The 20425-nt window shown below is 47.7% G+C and overlaps 1 protein-coding gene across 5 annotated transcripts in view; it reads left to right on the plus strand.

The window, feature by feature from the left end:
• The window catches only part of HK3 (hexokinase 3), a 97029-nt gene that overhangs the window by 7638 nt on the left and 68966 nt on the right, over positions 1-20425 (plus strand). For 4 of the 5 annotated variants that reach the window (XM_073355116.1, XM_073355115.1, XM_073355120.1 and 1 more), the window contains 2 exons: positions 6863-7014; positions 17004-17094. In XM_073355116.1, coding sequence (XP_073211217.1) covers positions 6871-7014; positions 17004-17094 — 235 coding nt within the window. In that variant the 5' untranslated portion in view covers positions 6863-6870. The remainder of the gene's footprint in view (positions 1-6862; positions 7015-17003; positions 17095-20425) is intronic. The other variant, XM_073355117.1, reaches the window with a different exon arrangement.

Genomic DNA, 20425 nt, shown 5'->3' on the forward strand with positions numbered 1-20425 from the left:
TCAATTGACCCACACAACAAGGATGGTCATCCCAGATTTACAGATGAGGGTAAGCGAGGGAAATCTACTAAGTGACTTGCACAAGGCTGCAGAAGGAGGGGATGGGAAGTTGTTTATTCCTGCCTCCCAGTCTTCTGTCACTGTATCTAAGGCCATGTCTACGCTACAAAGTTTGGTCGATGCAAATTACGTCAGTATCCAGTTGGCGACTTTTGTACATTGCTGGCGTGTGCGCCTGCATCGTTGCTTGCTTCGGCGTGGTGCACGCACACTGCGAGTGGTTGCGTCAGTGTAAACTGCAGTGCACTCTGGGTAGGTATCCCAGCGTGGCGCGTGCCACTGTCTGACCCAGTGCCTTGTGGGACATGTCTGAGTGCTTTGTGGGATACTAACGATTTTCCCAAGGATTTCTGAGAACTGAGAGTCAAGTTCCCACCATGCAACTTTCTCTATTCCATGGTGCTTGCTCCATCCGATAATTTTCACGCCATTTTTAAAATCTCCCCCAGTCCCACTCGTCAGTTTTCAGCGTGCACCGTATTTGCAGAAGCATGCAGCCTGCAGAGCTCAGGGTCATTCTAATGACTATTGCTGATATAGGGTGCAAGATTCTCCTGTATTTGCAGAAGTCAGTAGTACGACTATAATTGACCATGCAGTGAGGAAGCTGCAGAGGTATTCCCGTGTAATAACTGTGTGCCGATGGACACAACAAACAGAAATTCCAAGTTGTTTCTGACATTCATGGAGCAGCTCCACCCAGTGCATGTTGGCTTCTGGGCCGGAGAAACAAGCACTGATTGGTGGGATTGCATTGAAATGCAGGTTTGGGATGACAAATAGAGCTTGCAGAACATTTGGATGCGAATGGCCACATTCCTGGATCTGTGTGCCGAGCTCGCCTCAGATCTCCAGTGCAGGGAGGTCAAAATCAGCTGCAATGACTGTGGTGAAGCGAATGGCTATCATGCTCTGGAAGCTTGCAACGCTGGATTGCTATTCGTCAGTGGCCAATCAGTTTAAAGTTAGAAAATCTACAGTGGGGTCCATTTTTTTCCAAGCATACAAGGCCAGTAAGTATATCCTGCGACACAGGACTGTTAGTCTTGGTAATATGCAGGAAGTAGTGCATAGATTTGCAGCCATAGCGTTCCTGAACTACAGTGAGGTGATAGATGGCACGCACATCCTATTCTGGGACTGTCCCACCTTGCCACTAGGTGCATAAACAGAAAGAGATACTTTCCATGGTTATACAAGCATTTGTGGATCACTGGTGGTGCATCACTGATATCAGTGTGGGCTGGTCAGGGAAGCATCTTTAAGAACACAGGACTTTTCAAAAAGCTGCAAGCAGGGACATTTTTCCTTGACTGACACATTACCATTGACAATGTGAAATGCCAGTTGTGATTCTGGGGAACCTAGCCTGCTCCTGGCTCATGAAGACATACACTGGCCACCTCAACATCGCCAAAGAAAGATTCAGCTATCAGCAAATAGCAAAATGACTGTTTAATGTGCTTTTGGTAGATTGAAGAGTCGCTGGCATTCTTTACTCACTAGACTGGATTTCAAGGAGGCAAACATCTCCATTGTTATACTGCACGTTCTGTACTGCATAATATCTACGGGGCAAGGGGGACAGGCTACTGCCAGGGCGGAGAGGTGAGGTGGACCATCTGTCTGCTGAATTTGAACAACCAGACACAAGGGCTGTTAGAAGAGCCAACTGTGGACCTATATAGCTGAAGGAGGCTTTAAAAGACCATTTTTATAGTCAGCCCACAGTAGTGTTGTGAGATGCTTTTATGAAATAGTGTGTCTCGTGTGTATGAATTAAGAATTCTTTAATGCAGCTATAATGTTGGTGTAAACTGATAAATATACTCTGTCTCCAAAAATAAAACGTCATCGTGAGCAAAGAAGCAGGAAACAAAATTAAAGTGCAAACACACAAGGTAAAACATTTTAGCACCACTAACTTGGTGAGCCATACTTTAAAATCCCACCTCAGAACGCAAGCAAACAGTGATAGTTTACGTTCAGGTATGTAAATCTTTTGTGGTGTAGTGCATTGTGGCTGATGTGTGGTTTTGACAGGGCCGTGGATGTGTCACTGGTTCTCCGTGCTGTCTGGAATGGAGTGATAGGTTTGCGGGTGCACACCAAGTTGCCTCCCTACACCTACAGAGGAGAGTCGGAAGCACTGGAGCTCTCTAAGCCCTGGAAAGGCTGCTGAGTCCAGTGTCTTTGGGCATGTAGGTCAGAAATACTCTGCAACGTCAGAGTTTGTTGCTTGAGCAAACCCATGATGTCCTGGTGCATTTCCTGATGCACTTCTCAGTCCCTTTCCCTCTCCTGCAGCAACCACTGTCTCCATTCTCAGTCCTTCTCTATGGTCATGGTCATATGGCCCTTCCAAGGCCAGCGTTCACAGCAAGTCTAGGGGGAAGCACCAGTTGTTGGCCTCCATCGCCTTCTGGTATGCCTAGCAAAGTTCCTTTGCTTTGCCATGGCACTGCTGCTCATCTCTGTCAGGCCCCATAGATGTCTATATTTCTGTGGCAGAGCATCTTTCCCTACAGGCCAAGAAGACCTAAGACTTCTAGCCTGCTCAAGACAGGAGTAGGTCTAGTACAGAGGTGGGCAAACTATGGCCCACGGGCCACATGTGGCCCGTGGGACTGTCCTGCCCAGCCCCTGAGCTCCTGGCCCAGGAGGCTCGCCCCTGGCCCCTCCCCTGCTGTTCTCCCCCTCCCCTGCAGCCTCAGCTCACTGCATCACGGGCGCGATGCTCTGGGCAGGGGGCTGTGAGCTCCTGGGCAGCCCAGCTGCAGAGCCCGGCCTGGCCCGGTGCTTGGTGCTGTGCGGTGCGTGGCTGGCTCCAGCCGGGAGGCGCGGGTGTAGCGCTGCCAGCCATGGGTGCTCCAGGCAGCGCGGTAAGGGGGCAGGAAGCAGGGGGGTTGAATAGAGGGCAGGAGAGTTCCAGGGGGTGGTCAGGGGGTGGGGGTGTGGATAGGGGGCGGGTCAGTTAGAGGGCAGGGCACAGGGGGGTTGAATGGGGGCAGGAGTCCTGAGGGGCAGTCAGGAAGGGGGGGGGGTTGGATGGGGCAGCGGGAGGCAGTCAGGGGCAGGAATTCTGTGGACAGTCAGGGGACAGGGAGAATGGGTGGTTGGATGGGGCAGGGGTCCTGGGGGAGGGGGGGCAGTCAGGAATGAGAGGAGGGGTTGGATGGGGCGGCAGGGGGCAGTCAGGGGCGGGGAGTCAGGGGATAGTCAGGGAGCGGGGGGGTTGGATGGGGCAGGAGTCCTGGGGGGCCATCAGGGGACAGGGAACGGGAGGGGGCGTTGGATGGGGTAGGAGTCCCGGGGGGGGCCATCAGAGGGCGAGAAGCAGGGGGGGTTGGATAGGGGCCGGGGGCTGGACCACAACTGGCTGTTTGGGGAGGCACAGCCTCCCCTAACAGGCCCTCCATACAATTTTGGAAACCCGATATGGCCCTCAGGCCAAAAAGTTTGCCCGCCCCTGGTCTAGTACTTGTCTTTATGCGTGGAGCCGGCATGGTTGGCTCCACACAACAAAGGGGAGGTGGTAGCTGTGCTCGTCAAGGTGGGCAACCAGGAGACTGCATTTAAAAAGCATGCGGAGGTTTGTAAGGGAGAAGGTGAGCTTCCAGTCTCTGTGACGCCTGAGCAGTGGAATTCAAAACCATGATGAGAATGGCCACTGTTGTGGGGACAGGGGCACTGTGGGACAGCTGCTGGAGGACTGTTACGGTTGACACAACTCATGCAGTGTCTGTACTCACACATTGTCGACCTAAATAGGTCAGTTGTGGCTCTGCATTGCTCAGAAATGTGGTGTTATTGTGTCGCGGTAACAGGGTGCTTATGTCGGCAGGAGATAAATTTTGGTATAGACACATGCACAACAAGGTTGACACAATTTGACTTGGGTCAACGTAACTTTGTAGCAGAGACCAGGCCTGCATGCAGCTGGAGCAATGTGCTACACTCTTGTTCTTCAGCCAGCACGAGTTCTGAGCATGTTCCTGTCCTTCACGTCTGTTGAAGCCACTGCATGCTTGGACTCCTCTGGTGTTTGAGAGGGAATGCGCTGTTCTGTACTGGGTAATGGGGGAAACAGCCAAGGGTCACTGTCGTATATTTTCTTGTGTTTCCATATTAGGCCGAAGCCAGTAGATTCAAGAGATTTCAACCATTTTAATGGAGGAAGTATGGACCGGTGGATAAGGCCCTGGGCTAGGAGTCAAGGAACCTGGGGGCTCTATCCCAGCTCAACTGCTTTCTGGCAGGGTGACTGTGGGCGCACAGTGTGACCCGTGTGTGCGTCCGTGGCCCCATCTAGGAAAAGGAGTTGAGCCTATTTTCATAGACTCACAGGGACTGGAAGGGACTTCGAGGGGTCACCTAGTCCAGCCCCCTGCACTGCTGGCCATTCCTAACAGTGTGTCCAACCTGGTCGTAAACATCCCCAGTGATGGAGATTCCACCATCTCCCTGGGCAATTTATTCCAGTGTTTAACCACCCTGACAGGAAGCTTTTCCCAATGTCCAGTCTAAACCTCCTTTGCTGCAATTGAAGCCCGTAGCGTCTTGTCCTGTCCTCAGAGGTTAAGGAGAACAATTCTTCTCCCTCCTCCTTGTAACAACCTTTTACATGCTTGAAAACTGTTATCACACCCCCTCTCAGTCTTCTCTTCTCCAGAGAAAACAAACGCAGTTTTTTCAATCTTCCCTCATAGGTCATGTTTTCTAGACCTTTCATCATTTTTGTTGCTCTTCTCTGGACGTTCTCCAATTTGTCCACATCTTTCCTGAAATGTGGCACCTGGAACTTGACACAATAGTCCAGCTGAGGCCTAATCAGTGTTGAGTAGAGCAAAAGAATTACTTCTCCTGTCTTGCTTACAACACTCCTGCTAATACATCCCAGAATGAAATTTGCTTTTTTTTGCAACAGTATTACATTGTTGACTCATATTAAGGTTGTGATCTACTATGACCCCCAGATCCCTTTCTGCAGTACTCCTTCCTAGGCAGTCATTTCCCATTCTCAAAAAGAAAAGGAGTACTTGTGGCACCTTAGAGACTAACAAATTTATTTGAGCATAAGCTTTCGTGAGCTACAGCTCACTTCATCAGATGCAATTTCCCATTCTGTATGTGTGCAACTGATTGTTCCTTCCTAAATGAAGTACTTTGCATTTGTCCTTATTTAATTTCATCCTATTTACTTCAGACCTTTTCTCCAGTCTGTCCAGATCATTTTGAATTTTAATCCTAACTTCCAAAGCACTTGCAACCCCTCCCAGCTTGGTATGGTCCACAAACTTTATAAGTGTACTCTCTGTACCATTACCTAACTCACTGATGAAGATATTGAACAGAACCGGACCCAGAACTGATCCCTGAATGGGAGGAGGGCTCCAGGGCCACACAGGGATGGGGCAGATGTGCCTGACTGAATGGGAGGGGCTAGGGATCAACCAGGGTGTGTAAGGGGGAGTCCCCAACTCCCTAACAATTACTCTTTCCCCCTTCCCCCCAAAGAAACCATTCCATACTTCTCCCATCCACACCCAGTAGCCTTCCAGGTTTGCTCCCAGGCTCCTTCCTTCTCCCTCGGCTCCTCTGTTACCCCTGACTCCCCCAAGCCTCTGCACTGCTTCTGACGGGTGCGGGGAATATGTTTCTGTATTGTAGTTTAAATGAATTAGTCAAAGTTATTGTATTAATATGTCTAGGAAGAAACCTATCCATCCAAAAAAAAAATTCCTGAATCTTTTTTTTGTCTGTATTGTTACAGACATACTTACTGACAGGTATTTTGAAATAACTTACCAAAATAATTGAAACTGGTGTGATTATTTTGTCTTATTTTGACAAATAAAATATACAGAATTTTGCAGAATTTTAAAATATTGTGCGCAGAATTTTTAATTTGTTGGCACCGAATTTTAAACTTTTTGGTGCAGAATTCCCCCAGGAATAACACATGCACCTGCCCTCTCTGGTGTTGCACATAACCCTCACAAGGTTGCAGTGATAATGCTCTGCTCTCCCAACATCTCGAGTGCCCTTGCTTGTACTAAAGGCTTGAGATGACCCTTTAGGGAGAGTATTTCAGCAGAGGACAGCTTGAATTCGCAGTTCATTGGGAAGGCAGGTCATGTGATGTGCACTGTACACGACTTCTTGCTTTCGATCTCTTTTCCACTCTTCTACCTTGCAGAGCTTGTGCAGATTTTCTTGGCGCTACTGTTCTGTGACCAGAACTATATTATTGGAAAACTATGGCTTTTGCCCCACATCTAATTGAATATGAAAGCTGACAACTGGTTTTGCTGCTGTGGTTTCCTATTCTGGAGTGCCAAGGCCACCAGGTTGTCAGCATGATACACCGCAACATCTTGGTTTGTTCTGCAGCAGTGGTAGTGAAGGGTGGTGCTAATAGGGGACGGCAAGGGTCCTTGATGGAGGGCTGGTGATTTCCTGCTGTAAAATTAATAATTGGACACATTTGCAGATGAGCGTTAACAAGAGGAGTTGGGTGGGAATTTACTCATTGCATTGGAGAACAAGAATGGAGGGCAGTTCTTGTGGGTGCTGCTGCTCCTCCGAAGCCCCTTCTGAGCAAATCCGCTGTGAAGTATTCATGACTTGATGAGTGGGGACTTATGCATGTGGCTCCCAACAGCACTAAATCCACCCTGCTTTGCAATAAGATCTAATTCCTGGAGTATTTTGCTTAAAATAGTAAAACTGGATGGCTGTTAAGGGAAAACTGAACCAGATGGAAGCAAATGGCTGCTTTTAACCTCTTTATTTTTTTCAGAGTGCAGGATGCCGAGGAAGAAGAAGCATGCAGAAAGCCCTGACTTTCAGGGCCCAGACGGGGAGGAGGAAGAGCCGAGGGGCCTGGTCGACGCCAAGAAGAAGCGTAGTTTTGTGGATGCCTTTATTGTTATATCTGACAGCGATGGAGAGGTCAGTGGTTAAAAAAAACGGAACCCAAAATCCTGACTGGGTCATGTTTACCTACCAGTGCGTTCCTGCCAAGAGACTGTCCTGAGTGGTACCTACTATGCATCTTGGGGCAGCCTGCTGCACTTTGCCATTAGTGTTTTGCTCTGTTTCTTTTTAAGGTGTATTTCAGATTAATCATGTCCCATTTGGCTAGGAAATGAGCCGTCTGATTGGCTGGTGCTGAGTCCTGTCTCTGAGATTTGATAACCAAAACCTGTCCAAACACAATCTGAAATCTAATTTAAATCATGTTTCCTCAATCGCCTTGCAAATCTTTATCAAACTTTTTATTTTATTGCTGTTTAACTAAATCACAGAAACGTGGTTATGTTACATGCAAGTAACTGTTCAAAGTATAGCTAGTGTCAGATCATGAGACTGAATTATGGAGGTTTGAGTGTAATCCACTCTCATCCTTAACCACTAAGCCGTCAGAGGTAACTGCATTGCTTATGGTAGTCTGGAGGTGACTGATAGTGTCATTGGTTCAGGGGAGCTCCAGAGCCTGGAGGCCTGAACTCACAACACGGAAGGTATGTGAGACAGGACCGGATTTGAAACAATATTTTCATTTGTAATTGTTAAGTCTTGGCTTTGCTTTGCTCTGTCAGTGATTTGGGAGCCTAAGACGCTTTTAGAATAATACAATTTTAACAAGCATTTCTGTTCACTTGCAAGCTATGGGTCTTAAATCAAGTGCCCTTAGTGCCCACACCTAGAGCATCAGTCTTGACAATAAGGCAATTAACATATGAGGAGTGGAAAAGCACTAGCAGGAAGCAGGAAAAACAAGCTGCAGGGCACATGCTATTGGCTGTTATTTTTGCACATTATCTGAGCTCTTCCCCATTGGGAAATTCCGTTAACTAGACAGATCTAGATTGTCTGGCAGTAATAGGTCACTGGGGCTAAACCCTCAAGCTCTGCAATAAGCTAAGTTAACTTCAGATGTCTGCTGTATCACTGGCCTTTACTGTGAAACTGATAAGGAAAGAAGAAACCAACAGCTGTAAGAGATGTTGATGTACATGAAAGATCAGGACCTCTCATTGTCCACAATTATTCCTCTTAACATGCATGTGATTTGTCTCCTCATTTTCAATCATCTTTTAAAACATGACTAGGAAAAGATTAGTCTCCCTGACTATACTGTATGATCAAGTCTATAAGCAAAAAAGGGAAATCATGCCTCACCAGTCTATTAGAATTCTTTGAGAGGGGGTCAACATACATGTGGACAAAGGGGATCCAGTGGATATATTGTACTTGGACATTCAGAAAGCTTTGACAAGGTCTCTCACCAAAGACTCTTAAGCATAGTAGTCATGGGATAAGGAGGAAGGTTCTCTCATAGATCAGTAACTGGTTGAAAGGCAGAAAACAAAGGATAGGAATAAATGGTCAGTTTTCACAGTGGAGGGAGGTAAATAGGGGGGTGCCCCAAGGGTCTCTACTGGGACTAGTGCTGTTCAAAATATTCATAAATGATCTGGAAAAATGGGTAAACAGTGAGGTGGCGAAATTTGCAGATGATACAAAGTTATTCAAGATAGTGAAGTCCAAAACTAACTGTGAAGAGTTACGAAGGAATTTCACAAAATTGGGTGACTGGACAAGAAAATGGCAGATGAAATTCAATGTTGATAAGTGCAAAGAAATGCACATTGAAAAATACAATCCCAACTATACCTATTGTGACAAAGTTCCTGCTCTACCTTGGTGGGTCTTGCGCTTATTGGCGGATTTGCTCGCCTTGGAGCTTCACGGCAGCCCTTAGCTTGGCCGTTTTTCTGAGCCCACAGTCCAGGTCAACTCCTCCTGTGTCTGACCAGGAGTTGGGAGGATTTGGGGGGAACCCAGGCCCGCCCTCTACTCCGGATTCCAGCCCAGGGCCCTGTGGAATGCAGCTGTCTAGAGTGCCTCCTGGAACAGCTGGGCGACAGCTACAACTCCCTGGGCTACTTCCCCATGGCCTCCTCCCAACACCTTCTTTATCCTCTCCACAGGACCTTCCGCCTGGTGTCTGATAATGCTTGTACTCCTCAGTCCTCCAACAGTTCGCGTTCTCACTCTCAGCTCCTAGTGCCTCTTGCTCCCAGCTCCTCACACTCACACCACAAACTGAAGTGAGCTCCTTTTTAAAACCCAGGTGCCCTGATTAGCCTGCCTTAATTGATTCTAGCAGCTTCTTGATTGGCTGCAGGTATTCTAATCAGCCTGTCTTAATTGTCTCCAGAAGGTTCCTGATTGTTCTGAAACCTTCCCTGTTACCTTACCCAGGGAAATGGGACCTACTTAACCTGGGGCTAATATATCTGCCTTCTACCACTCTCCTGTAGCCATCTGGCCCAACCCTGTCACAGTATGTAGTCCTTGCATGTTGTATATAGTTAGTAAACATAGTTATTTGGAAAAAACAAAAACAAAAAAAACCTTCCCTGTTACCTTACCCAGGGAAAAGGGACCTACTTAGCCTGGGGCTAATATATCTATCTTCTATTACTCTCCTGTAGCCATCTGGCCCGACCCTGTCACACTATAAAATGATGAGGTCTAAATGATCAGTTAGCACACAAGAAAGAGACCTTGGAGTCATTGTGGATGGTTCTCTGAAAACATCCACTCAATGTGCAGCGAACAGCATGTTCGGAACCATAAGGAAAGGGATAGATAATAAGACAGAAAATATCTTGAGGCCACTATATAAATCCACAGTATGCCCACGTCTTCTATATAGAATGTAGTTCTTGTTGCCCTATCTCAAAAAAGATACATTAGAATTGGAAAAAGTACAGAGAAGGGCAACAGAAATGATGAGGGGTGTGGAATAGCTTCCGTGTGAGGAGAGCTTAAAGTGACTGGGACTGTGCAGTTTAGAGAAGAGACAAGGGGGAGATGATCGAGGTCTAGAAAATCGTGACTGATGCGGAGAAAGAGACTTGGGACGTGTTATTTACCGCTTCCCATAGCACAAGAGCTGGGGTCATCGGATGAAATTAATAAGCAGCAGGTTTAAAACAAACACAAGGAAGGACTTCTTTATGGAACGCACAGTCAGCCTGTGGAACTGGTCAGGAAATGTTGTGAAGGCGAAAAGTATAACTAGGTTCAAAAAAGAACTAGATCAGTTCCTGGAGGATAGGTCCATCAATGGCTATTAGCCAAGATGGGCAGATTCACAAACTCTTGCTCTGGGTGTCCCTAAACCTCTGACTGTCAGAAGCTGGGACTGGACGACAGGGGACGGACCACTTGATAATTGTCCTGTTCTGTTCATCTCCTCTGGGACACCTGGCACTGGCCACTGTTGGAAGACAGAATACTGGGCTAGATGGGCCATTGGGATGACCCAATATGATCATTCTTATGTTTTTAATAAATTCTGATGGCATAACTGGCCATATGACAGAAAGGGATGCCCAGAGAAGCCATTAATGAGCCAGTTAGGTTCTGTTTAAGTGACAGCACCTCACAGTCAGCTGGATAAGTGGGTTTATTCAGTCTGGTCTGTTTCTACCTCTCAATCCTTGGCTTCCAGATCTGGAGTCATAGCAGTGCCCTCCAGTTTTGTCTCCTGGGAAGGATCTCTGCTTCCTATGGGTTCTGAATAATAAATGCCCGGCTTCTGTAACTTACCCTCAGCCTTGCAATGTACATCAAGTTGAATTTTAGTCCTGAGCCCTGTAACTGTTGATTTTGCTCCAGCAAGACCTTGTTACCTGTCTATAAAAGGTGTGTAATACTCCAGATAAATAGCTATTTTAAAGAACAATAAATTCTCAGTTCATCTTGCAGTTGTTAGGACATGGTTCAGGATTCAAAGACAACAAGGAGAGTCTTGGACAGCATAGTGTCAGTGGCCTTTTTCCTTGGCAATCTCCTGGAAGATATCTGTAGTCCCCAAGTCTCCTCCTAGACCAGCAGATCTTGTAGCAGAAGCACCTGGAAAGCCTCTGGCTTCTTACTGTTGATGATCTCTGGTGAACTGACTCTCAGGAATTTCTCAGTCATGCTATATTGCCAAGCTCATCACTGCTATTTTGCCAAGTTTCCTCTATTTGCTCAGGGCTTTTCAGTGGCATTTGAAAAGTCTTATCTGCAGGAACTTTTCTGGATAGTGGGTTGTGTAATCCACACTGACTGCCTGTGTCTTATCCTGGAGCCAAGGAGCTCTGGTCCTCCTTCTTGGAAAGAGTCAAGCAAATTTGAAACTCTTTTCCCAACTCTGGAAACAGGGGGAGATGACCATACAGCATTCCCTGCACAAACAGGAAATGCTGTGGGAAGTCTGTGTCACCACATACAAAATGGTTCTGATCCTTTCTGGTTGGTGAAAGTCTCTGGGAAACACCAGGCCATCTGTCGACAGAGATTGTTGGTGCTTCCTTGAAGGACAATCTTCTGTCTATCCTCAGATCTGCACTATTTCAGCCGGCGCGTGAGAAACCAGCTGACACTAGCATCCTCGCCAGTTACTGCTCTGTCTCCTGAGAAAAAACATGCTGTACAATTTGGCTTGATGCTGATAGACCCTTGTCAGCTGGAGGTGAAATCTCGCTGTAATATGGCCGCGTTGCCAGCCAAGCCGATGAGCTATGGGCAGAGCCCAGGTAGCTATGCTAATACTGGTAACAGATCAGCAGCCTTATAAAGTGATTGTAAAGTGCTGCTGGTTTGCCAGTGAGACCTTTCAAGGGGAGGATGGAGTCACTTGAAAGTGGTTTCACTCAGTCATCCTGGATAGAGCCCACAGGGCCCTAGTGGGTAGCTGCTTCTATTCACAGAGCTTGTGTGAAGTCCCACAGAGACTCAACATCTACACCAAGCCCCTGGGAGAGGTTGCAAGATGCAATGGGTTGCAATGCCATCTCTGTTCTGATGGTACCCAGCTCCACATCTCCTCATCTGCCACAAACACCACTGTTACCCCAGTGTCCCTCATTTGAAGGTACCTGGCACCTGGATAAATAGAAGCAGGTTTATTTTCAATCCATTGACCAAGATGATCTTGGTAGAAGGAGAGGGAAGGGTTTGAGGGACTGGCAGGAACAATAAGCTCAACCTCTAATAAATACCTGGCTTCTGTAACTTACCCTCTGGTAGTCAAGGTAGCATGTAGTTCATCTTGGGTTAGGGAGTGGTCTTGTGGCTTTCTTCTTGGATGCAGGCCTAGCCATGGTGAGAGATGGCTTTTTGACACTTCCACAGTGGGCTACTACAGGGCCCTCTACCTGGGGCTAACTGTGAAGGCCACGCAGTAGCTTCAGGTAGTTCATCACGTAGTGGCCAACATTCTGGGTCAGACAGAGCCATGAGAGCACATTTCCATAGTGTTCCATGGTCTGCTGGCCCCCTGTCCACTTCCAGATCCATTCCAAAGTCCTGGTCCATCTCTCCAATGGGCAAGGCCTTGCCATTTCTAAGATTGGCTGTGCCAACAGCGAAGTTGAGGCCTGAGGTCCACAGGTGAAACGTGAGGAGGAGAAGGACATTCTCAGGGAGGACCCTTGGCTCCGGAACTTGCTATCACTGGCAATAAAAGCGAGCCTAGATCTGGTGCCAGGGACAGCCCCTTCTCTTTGCACAGGGCTCTCTCTCACCTATTGGAAGCTGCAAGTCTGGCACGAGCCCAGTTGCATCTTGTTGTTGAAGTCTCTGCTTTCAGCAGGTTTATGCTGGTGAACTGAAAGTGGGAGCAGAGCGGCAATGGCATGTGAACTGAAGTCTGAGACTAACAGAGCAGAGTGTGACTTTGATTTCAACAGCAGCCTTGGCTAGTGGCAGGAGTGGCACTTCCAACATCAAATTGACTTTTAACCGTTAAATTACGCAGGGCTCCTGTGATTTTGGCTCTGCCCTCTTGTTGCATGCTTGGTAGCACAGTTGTGCTGTGCTGTTGGCCTGCCCTTTCCCTTTGGTGATCTCTTCTGGCTTCCAGTGGCCATTTCTTTTCATGAAGATGCTTGAAGCAAGCTCCCTGTCAGGCGTGAGGGCACTCGCTGTGTCCAGGGGAGGAGGAGGGGGAGTCAAACAAGCAGACTCTTTAGAGGCAGGTGGAGTTGCACCTGCCTGCATTATGGCTGGATTTGCTCCTCTGAGTCTGTGCAAAGTGAGTTTGAGAAAGGTCGTTTATTTTTCTATTGCCTGTTTGAGCCTATCATGAAAAACAGATGTTAAACACGCAGAGAGCTTTGGAAGCCAACTGGTTTCTCACTTTTTGGACAATGCTTATAGTGAAATTGCTCATGAGGGTGAACCATAAATTAAAGAGCAGATTCCTACAAACGGGTGCTGGAACAATTTGTATCGGGGGGGGGGCTGAGAGTCATGGAAGTAAACTGTGAACCCTGCATATGATGCAAAGCACTTCAAGCCAGCACCTCTGGTTCCAGTACCGACGCCTACAAGGCGGAGGAAGTTTGGATTCCTTCAGGTTGTTGCATTTGAAAGCTGTAGCCTGGAGAAGAGGCTTTACCCCAGGCTGTCACTGAGAGCAGAAGTGTGCACTGGGCGCATCGCACCCGCCGTAGCTATTCGTTTCTCCTTGTACACTGCCTATGAGAGATGACCTTGTAACAAAAAGCGCGGGCTGCAGCTGGGAGATATTTAATTGATTAAGGGTTTTTTGGACTTGTGATCTTATTAAAGAAGCATGTGGTTGAGTGGCCCCTTGAGTTTGTACCACCCTTGTCGGCAGATGAGCATGAGAAGGATGTGGATAAATTGGAGAGAGTCCAGCGAAGGGCAACAAAAATGATTAGGGGACTGGAACACATGAGTTATGAGGAGAGGCTGAGGGAGCTGGGATTGTTTAGCCTGCAGAAGAGAAGAATGAGGGGGGATTTGATAGCTGCTTTCAACTACCTGAATGGGGGTTCCAAAGAGGATGGCTCTAGACTGTTCTCAATGGTAGCAGATGACAGAACGAGGAGTAATGGTCTCAAGCTGCAGTGGGGGAGGTTTAGATTGGATATTAGGAAAAACTTTTTCACTAAGAGGGTGATGAAACACTGGAATGCGTTACCTAGGGAGGTGGTAGAATCTCCTTCCTTAGAGGTTTTTAAGGTCAGGCTTGACAAAGCCCTGGCTGGGATGATTTAACTGGGAATTGGTCCTGCTTTGAGCAGGGGGTTGGACTAGATGACCTTCTGGGGTCCCTTCCAACCCTGATATTCTATGATTCTATGATTCATTGTTAAAAGGTTGAGCCAGCCTAGAGCGGGCCCCTCTGTCCACTGCAGGGATCTCAAAGCTGTCATTGCCTACATGCAGAGTGCTTCTGGGCAAAGGGTTTCTCTCTCCCTGGAGGTGCAGCCTCCCACCCGCAGAAGTAAAGCCTAATTAAATGGTGCGTGCCGGTTCTTTGGTTCAGTCAATAAGGAAGATTTAAGACTTTCTGGAGCGGAGATGCTCTGTGTGTGTTTGGGCCCATCAGGCTTAGCTGGATTCACTCCAGCAATTCTTTGGTGGAACATTGTGAAGCAAATTAAACATTTCTCTGCATATAATTTTAGTCCTGAAATTGTTAAATGTCTAGACCTTGTGTACCCACAAATGGTAACACAGAGGGGCCTACTGCACTAGGTGACTGAGCATATGAGACTAGAGACACCTCAAAGGATTCTGATGTCCCGGCATGTTGAGCTGGATCCCTTTCCAGTCATTTTGGGTCCATTTCCCTGTAGCAGGTTTTATAAGTGTTTGTTCCATGCAAGGGAACAAACAGCGTCAGCAAAGGGAAGTCTGGTACGTTCCTAAATCACATCAGGGATCTGGGATGAGCACTGAAGACAGGAGTATTGCGAGTGGTCTTGGAGATCATTTTGGCAATTGCAAGAAGGAAGGAGAAGACTGATGCAGCCCAGTGCATCGAGAGGTGGGCTGAGGATTTACAGAGCCTGCCTGGATTAGACAGGAGGGGGATAGACCCTCTGAGGTCTGGAACTGGCAGACCTTTAAACTAGGGATGGAGGGGGAAACGAGAGCTTTCACGTCACTCCATCAAGGTGTGTGCTTCTCACATACAAAGGAAAGGCCAGATTGCCACATGGCTTTATGGACTTCACTCCCAGCTCCTAAGCACAAGGGCCTGTCCGAACGTTAGCACAGGGCTACTCTTCCCAGGTGATTGCAGAGGCGCATGTCACCTCAATGGTGGGGTATGGCAAACAGCATAGGGCGAGTCGGTGTGGGTAGAGCCAGGGGGAAGGAAATAGAGAATCAGTGAAGGGGCCTAAGGAGGTTGAGGGGAGGGTGACATGGGCAGGGGACTGGGAGTGGAATATTAGTTGAACTGCTGAACCTTGGGTAGGCTGAGGAGTGGGTAGATGGGGAGCTGGACAGGGGAAAGTTACTGTAATCCCAGCTAGAGCAAATCACGGTATGAAACAAAGTTTTCGCTTTGGGGGCAGAGCAAAAGGGGCAGATCTTAGAAATGATACTGAGAGCAAAGTCAGAGCCTGGGTGTGATTGGAGAAGGGAAAGGAATAGTCAGAACTAACCCTCTGGTGGGAGCAGGAGTATGGAGATATTGCATGCTTGCTCGTTTTGATCCAGTTCTGCAATCCGTGGAGGAAGGGACTGCATAGGCATAATGTATTAGGGTTCCAAGAAACCACTTAATACCGTGTCTTGCAAAATCTTACTTGGCTAAATAATTCAGCTTGCTTTGGGTCGGGACATTCCTGGACTGAAAACCTGCTACAAGGGTATCAGCAAAGGGTAATGATAAATAGCCATGACTCTAATTCTGGGGAGGTGTGGAGCAGAGGCCACAGAGGCTGGTGTTAGGATGCTTGAAAAATCCACTGATGATACTAAATTGGGAGGAGGTCCTGACACACATCAGTACAGAGACACAATCCAGAGGGACCTTGCAGGATAAGAACTATGGGCAGGAAACATGTAGATTCAGTTTGGAAGGATGTAGCGTATCTATCCAGGGTAAAATAACCTGAAGTGTGCACACCATATGGGAAGGAGCAGTCTGGGACAGGAACAGCGGCACGAGATGGAGGGTGAGAGCAGACAGCAAATTCCGAATGTGGCTGACACTAAATGCCTTCTGGGGGCTGCAAAGTAAGAGGCCTAGTGTCAGGGAGCAGGGAGATGTTAGTGCCTCTCCAGACAACATTGGGATCTCTCCCTGGAGAACTGTGTTCATTGCTGGGCCCTGCTTTACTAAATGATGCAGACTGGAAGGAATTCAGTGGCAAGCAATGTAAATAACCAGGGATCTTCAGCAACTGACTGATTTATGTGGAAACGTGTGTGGCTTGACTAAGGCCTAATAGGGCAATGTATGTACGCACACGTGTCGTTTTAACGTGTGAATAGTCCCATTGAGTCAATGAGCTTGAAGTGACACAGGTGCTTATGCAGTTTGCTGAATAGAGGCCTGTTGCAGGAAGCCACAAAACTACAAGTGTTTGAAGGTTTGACAATCGAAAAGGAATGGCTGACTGGAACATGTGGAGGTCTAAAGTACGAGGATGGAATTAGGGGCCAAGTAGGCTGGCTGTGCTGACTGGGAGGGGTATGAGGCTGAAAGGTTGAAAGCCCTGCCTCTTGGGGGACTTAGAACTGTCCAGGACGGAACGCTAGAAGCTGTGCTGAAGGGAACAGTCCTCACTTGCCAGGGTGCTGGATGTTAGGAATTTGCTTATGAATATCAAGATTTTACCAAGGCCAGACAGGTACAACAGGTGCACTGCATTGCAGTGGCTGGCATGAAGTCGATTGTCTCTGTCTGCTCCTGTTTGCATGTCAGTCCGTATCTTTGGTTGCTCTTGTAATGGTTACAGAACGTTCTTCAATTAACGTTTGCAATTCAAGTGTCACACAAATGGAGGATGGTTCCTTAGAGCCAGTGTTTTGTCTGCGTGCCTTGGGGAAGGGGGAGAGGGCACCTCTACTTGCGTCGTTTATGTGCTTTGTTTTTTTCTTTGCAGCAGGAGTCAAAGGAGGAGAATGGATTACAGAAGAAAAGAACCAAGCAGCAGCTGGACAGAGTGAAGTTTGCTGCTAAAAGAAAAATTGCACGTAGGTCTCACATGAGCTGGGTAGAGGGCAACTGAACCGTGGTCAGTATTTTTTGGGGGTGGGGGTGGTGAGTTAAAGGATGTGTGGGATTTCAGGCTGACTCCCTGCACAATGATGAATGTCACCCTTCCTGAATAGACTGTCACTTGTGCATTCCCCAGGATGAGAGTGACGCACTAGTGCACTTCCTAGGTGTGTGCCCGAGCAAGCGCATATCGCATCCAATATCTAGGTTAGGTGTGGAGCTGACATGGAAATAAATGTGTCCAGCAGCGCAGGGGTCAGGCTACGTCCCCACTAGAGCCGCTGGTTGGGATTATGTCTTTGCAGCCTTGGGGCTCCGGAAGGCAGCCCTCCAAACAGTGTATCCAGTTCAAAACAACACAAGGAGTGAAATGCAGCAGGTGCAGTGTGGGTGCATCTCTGACACGGCTGGGAGCGCTGCTTTCAGTGAACTGTGCTCTCTGTTTGCATGGTGCCATCGTCTGTCACTGCCTGGCGCTTTGCAGGGGTAGACGCCCTGGCACTTGCCCCAGGGCAGAAAACAAAGGAGATAACAGAATAGGGCGGTGGGGGGAGGGGAGAGGGAGGAGATTTTTTGAAACGGCCGGCGTAGGAATTGCATTAAAATGTGGCTGACTCATAGACTGTGTCCCTCGTGCCTGTGGCTCAGGAAGCTGTGCTCCGCGTGTAACAAGAAGGACTGACCCTTCTGGCTCTCCAGCTACTCTATAATGGGTCGGGACCTCTGCAGTTTTGCTGGATTTCTGTACACCGAGAATCTGGGCCAAATGGGGCAAATTCTGCTCCTTTGTCTGTGGAGGCAGAGGGTCAAGCCCTCTGTGTGAAGTAGCTGGAATGGGGAACCTGCACAAAGGGGGGAGTGCTAACCCGCACTGTGAGTTCAGCTCCCTGGGGCCTTTGTGCCTTGCTGTCCCGCTGGATTTGGAGCTAGGAGTGGGGCAGGCTGAGCTGCCATTTGACATATCCATTGGCCATTCCTTAGCATAGGGGTGGCCCAGCTGGCACAGAGGTGTCTCCAGTCCCGAGTCTTGACTGGGATGACTCCTCTGCCACTCCACAGCTGGTGTGTGTGCAGGGGGATAGGTGTCCTGTCCATTCAGCTCCCCGCACACAGCCAGCTGCTCAGACAGAGGCCTGCTGCAGGACTTGGGCCATCACGCCTTGTGTGAGCAGTTCCGTCCTGACCTCGGGGGAGGAAGGTTTCCATGTGATTTGGATGCAGGTCTTGTATTCTCTAGGGGAAAGGGGTCAGCTAACAATAATTAATTAGGCACTTTCACTTTCAGGGCTGCTTTTTTATTTATTATAAACTAGAATTAGGTTTTTGGTGTTTATTTTTAGGCAAATTAAGCTTTGAAGTAACAATCTTTTTTCTCTGTGTATTTAAACTTGTTCCTTGAATTGGTTCCGTAAAGGCACTCTGTTTACGGGCAGCGTGGGAGCTTCCTCCCCAATCCATTCCCCGTGCTGGGAAGTCTCCACTCTCTCCAGGCTCTGGTTTATAAAACGTAGCCTGCCGTTTTTGCTTTGTTGCCATGTTCCTCATTTTAGCCTAAGCCATAAATATAGTAGATCTGTGATGTTTGATTCAGAGAGGATAAATGGGAAGAGCAAACCCCACAGAAATTGCCCTCTGTCTTTTCTGGCTGAAGTTGGTGCTTTAAAGCCATTGGAACATCTTTATTGTAATTGCACTCTGGATATGTAGAAATCATGCAATCCTGCATTTCCATTTGTAAGTGTTAGAACTAGAATTAGTGGGGTTGGCATCTAATTTGCTTTGGAAATGTTAAAAGGAAACATAACTTGCGTAGTAAATTGCCATATTAGCATTTTAAAAGACTCTGAAATGTTTTAATTTGTTTAGGGCTGTGATGTCTTAAAAACTGTCTGTCTGTCTCTCTGTCTCTCTCTCTCCCCTGCCACCATGTTTCTTGGTGAGGCTTGGTCCTAGTGGGTATGGGCTATTGGATTTCATGCCTTGTCATGATGAACATCTTCAGTGTCTCTTGGAGTGTGGTATGTAGGAAGCTCAGCTTTGGAATAATGGAGCTACTACTCCTTAAAAAATACAAAGCAGAGGCATTCTTGTGGGAAGATTCAGGGTGGGCGTGGGCATAGGCTCACATGTGCCCCTTACTTGCTGGATGGTGGTTTATTTCTCTGAGACCCTGAGAATCTGCTGTCTCATTTGGGACACCCTTGAGATGCATCTTGCCTCCTAAAGCACGGCATCTATTTTCGTGCCTCAGAGTTCTGAAATAGTCTGTTTGCACACATCAGTAGGAGGCTAACACAATACTTAGAATTTCTAATCACCATAAATTATGGCCAGTATAATCAACATCAAGCGCACACACTTTGTGAGTGTCTGCCTGCAGTGCTCTGATACGATCAGATGTACTATTCTGGGTCTTGCAGACTAGTCAGTGTACAGACAGCTCAGCTGAAACAGATCAGCCCCTTTGGATTTTATGTGATCTGAGCAGCTCCATCCACTCTCCCAGCAGTTGCGTATTTCCTGGTGGATCTAGGCCTGGGACTGCCCCACTCCTCAGAGCACCTACACATCTGGGAGGGAAACAAACACATTTCCCTTTTTTCTTGTTGGCTTGCCAGAGGCAGCACTCATCTACTTGTGTGAAACTGGCAACAAAGGTACGAGAGGAATTTACTGAGAAATTGGTTCATTCACTGAACTGTCTGTATGTCGATAGTCACGTTCTGCAAATACTTGTGCACCTGGGTAACTTTAAGCACATGGGGAGCCTCAGTGACTGCAGTGGGGGTTATTTATATGCATAAATGTACTTGCATGTGTAAATGTTTGCAGAGGTGGGTCATAGTCTTGTCTGTCTTACAGGGCTTGGGGTTTGAACAGGAAAGGTGCTGACTGAGTGCAGAGTATTGGTGTGTTTGGTGACAGGACCCTTCTCTGATATATGGAGAATTGTCCAGTGTTTACACCGACGAGAAAATTCTCTTTTCATGGTTCCTTCTAGCTGGAAAATTACAGCATAACTTTGTCCAAGGACAAAGATTCCCCTGGGTCCTGAGGACACTGCAGTCTGCCTTCACTTCACCCTGTTGCGCTTTCTTTTTTCTTGATTAATTTGTAAAGAAAAATACAGAAACAAAGCAGTACACTGCACTGAGATGGCACACAAGTGAATGCAGCAGTTGTAGTCAGAATAGTTGAAAGAATGGTCCATCCTCACTTCAGTGGAGTAAATCACTTTATGTCAGCACAGAATGGGAGAACGTCACCAAAATGTGAGGTCCTGTGGCTGGCTGAATGCAGTTGTGC

Source organism: Lepidochelys kempii, chromosome 8, assembly GCF_965140265.1.
Source record: "Lepidochelys kempii isolate rLepKem1 chromosome 8, rLepKem1.hap2, whole genome shotgun sequence".
Lineage (NCBI taxonomy): Eukaryota > Metazoa > Chordata > Testudines > Cheloniidae > Lepidochelys > Lepidochelys kempii.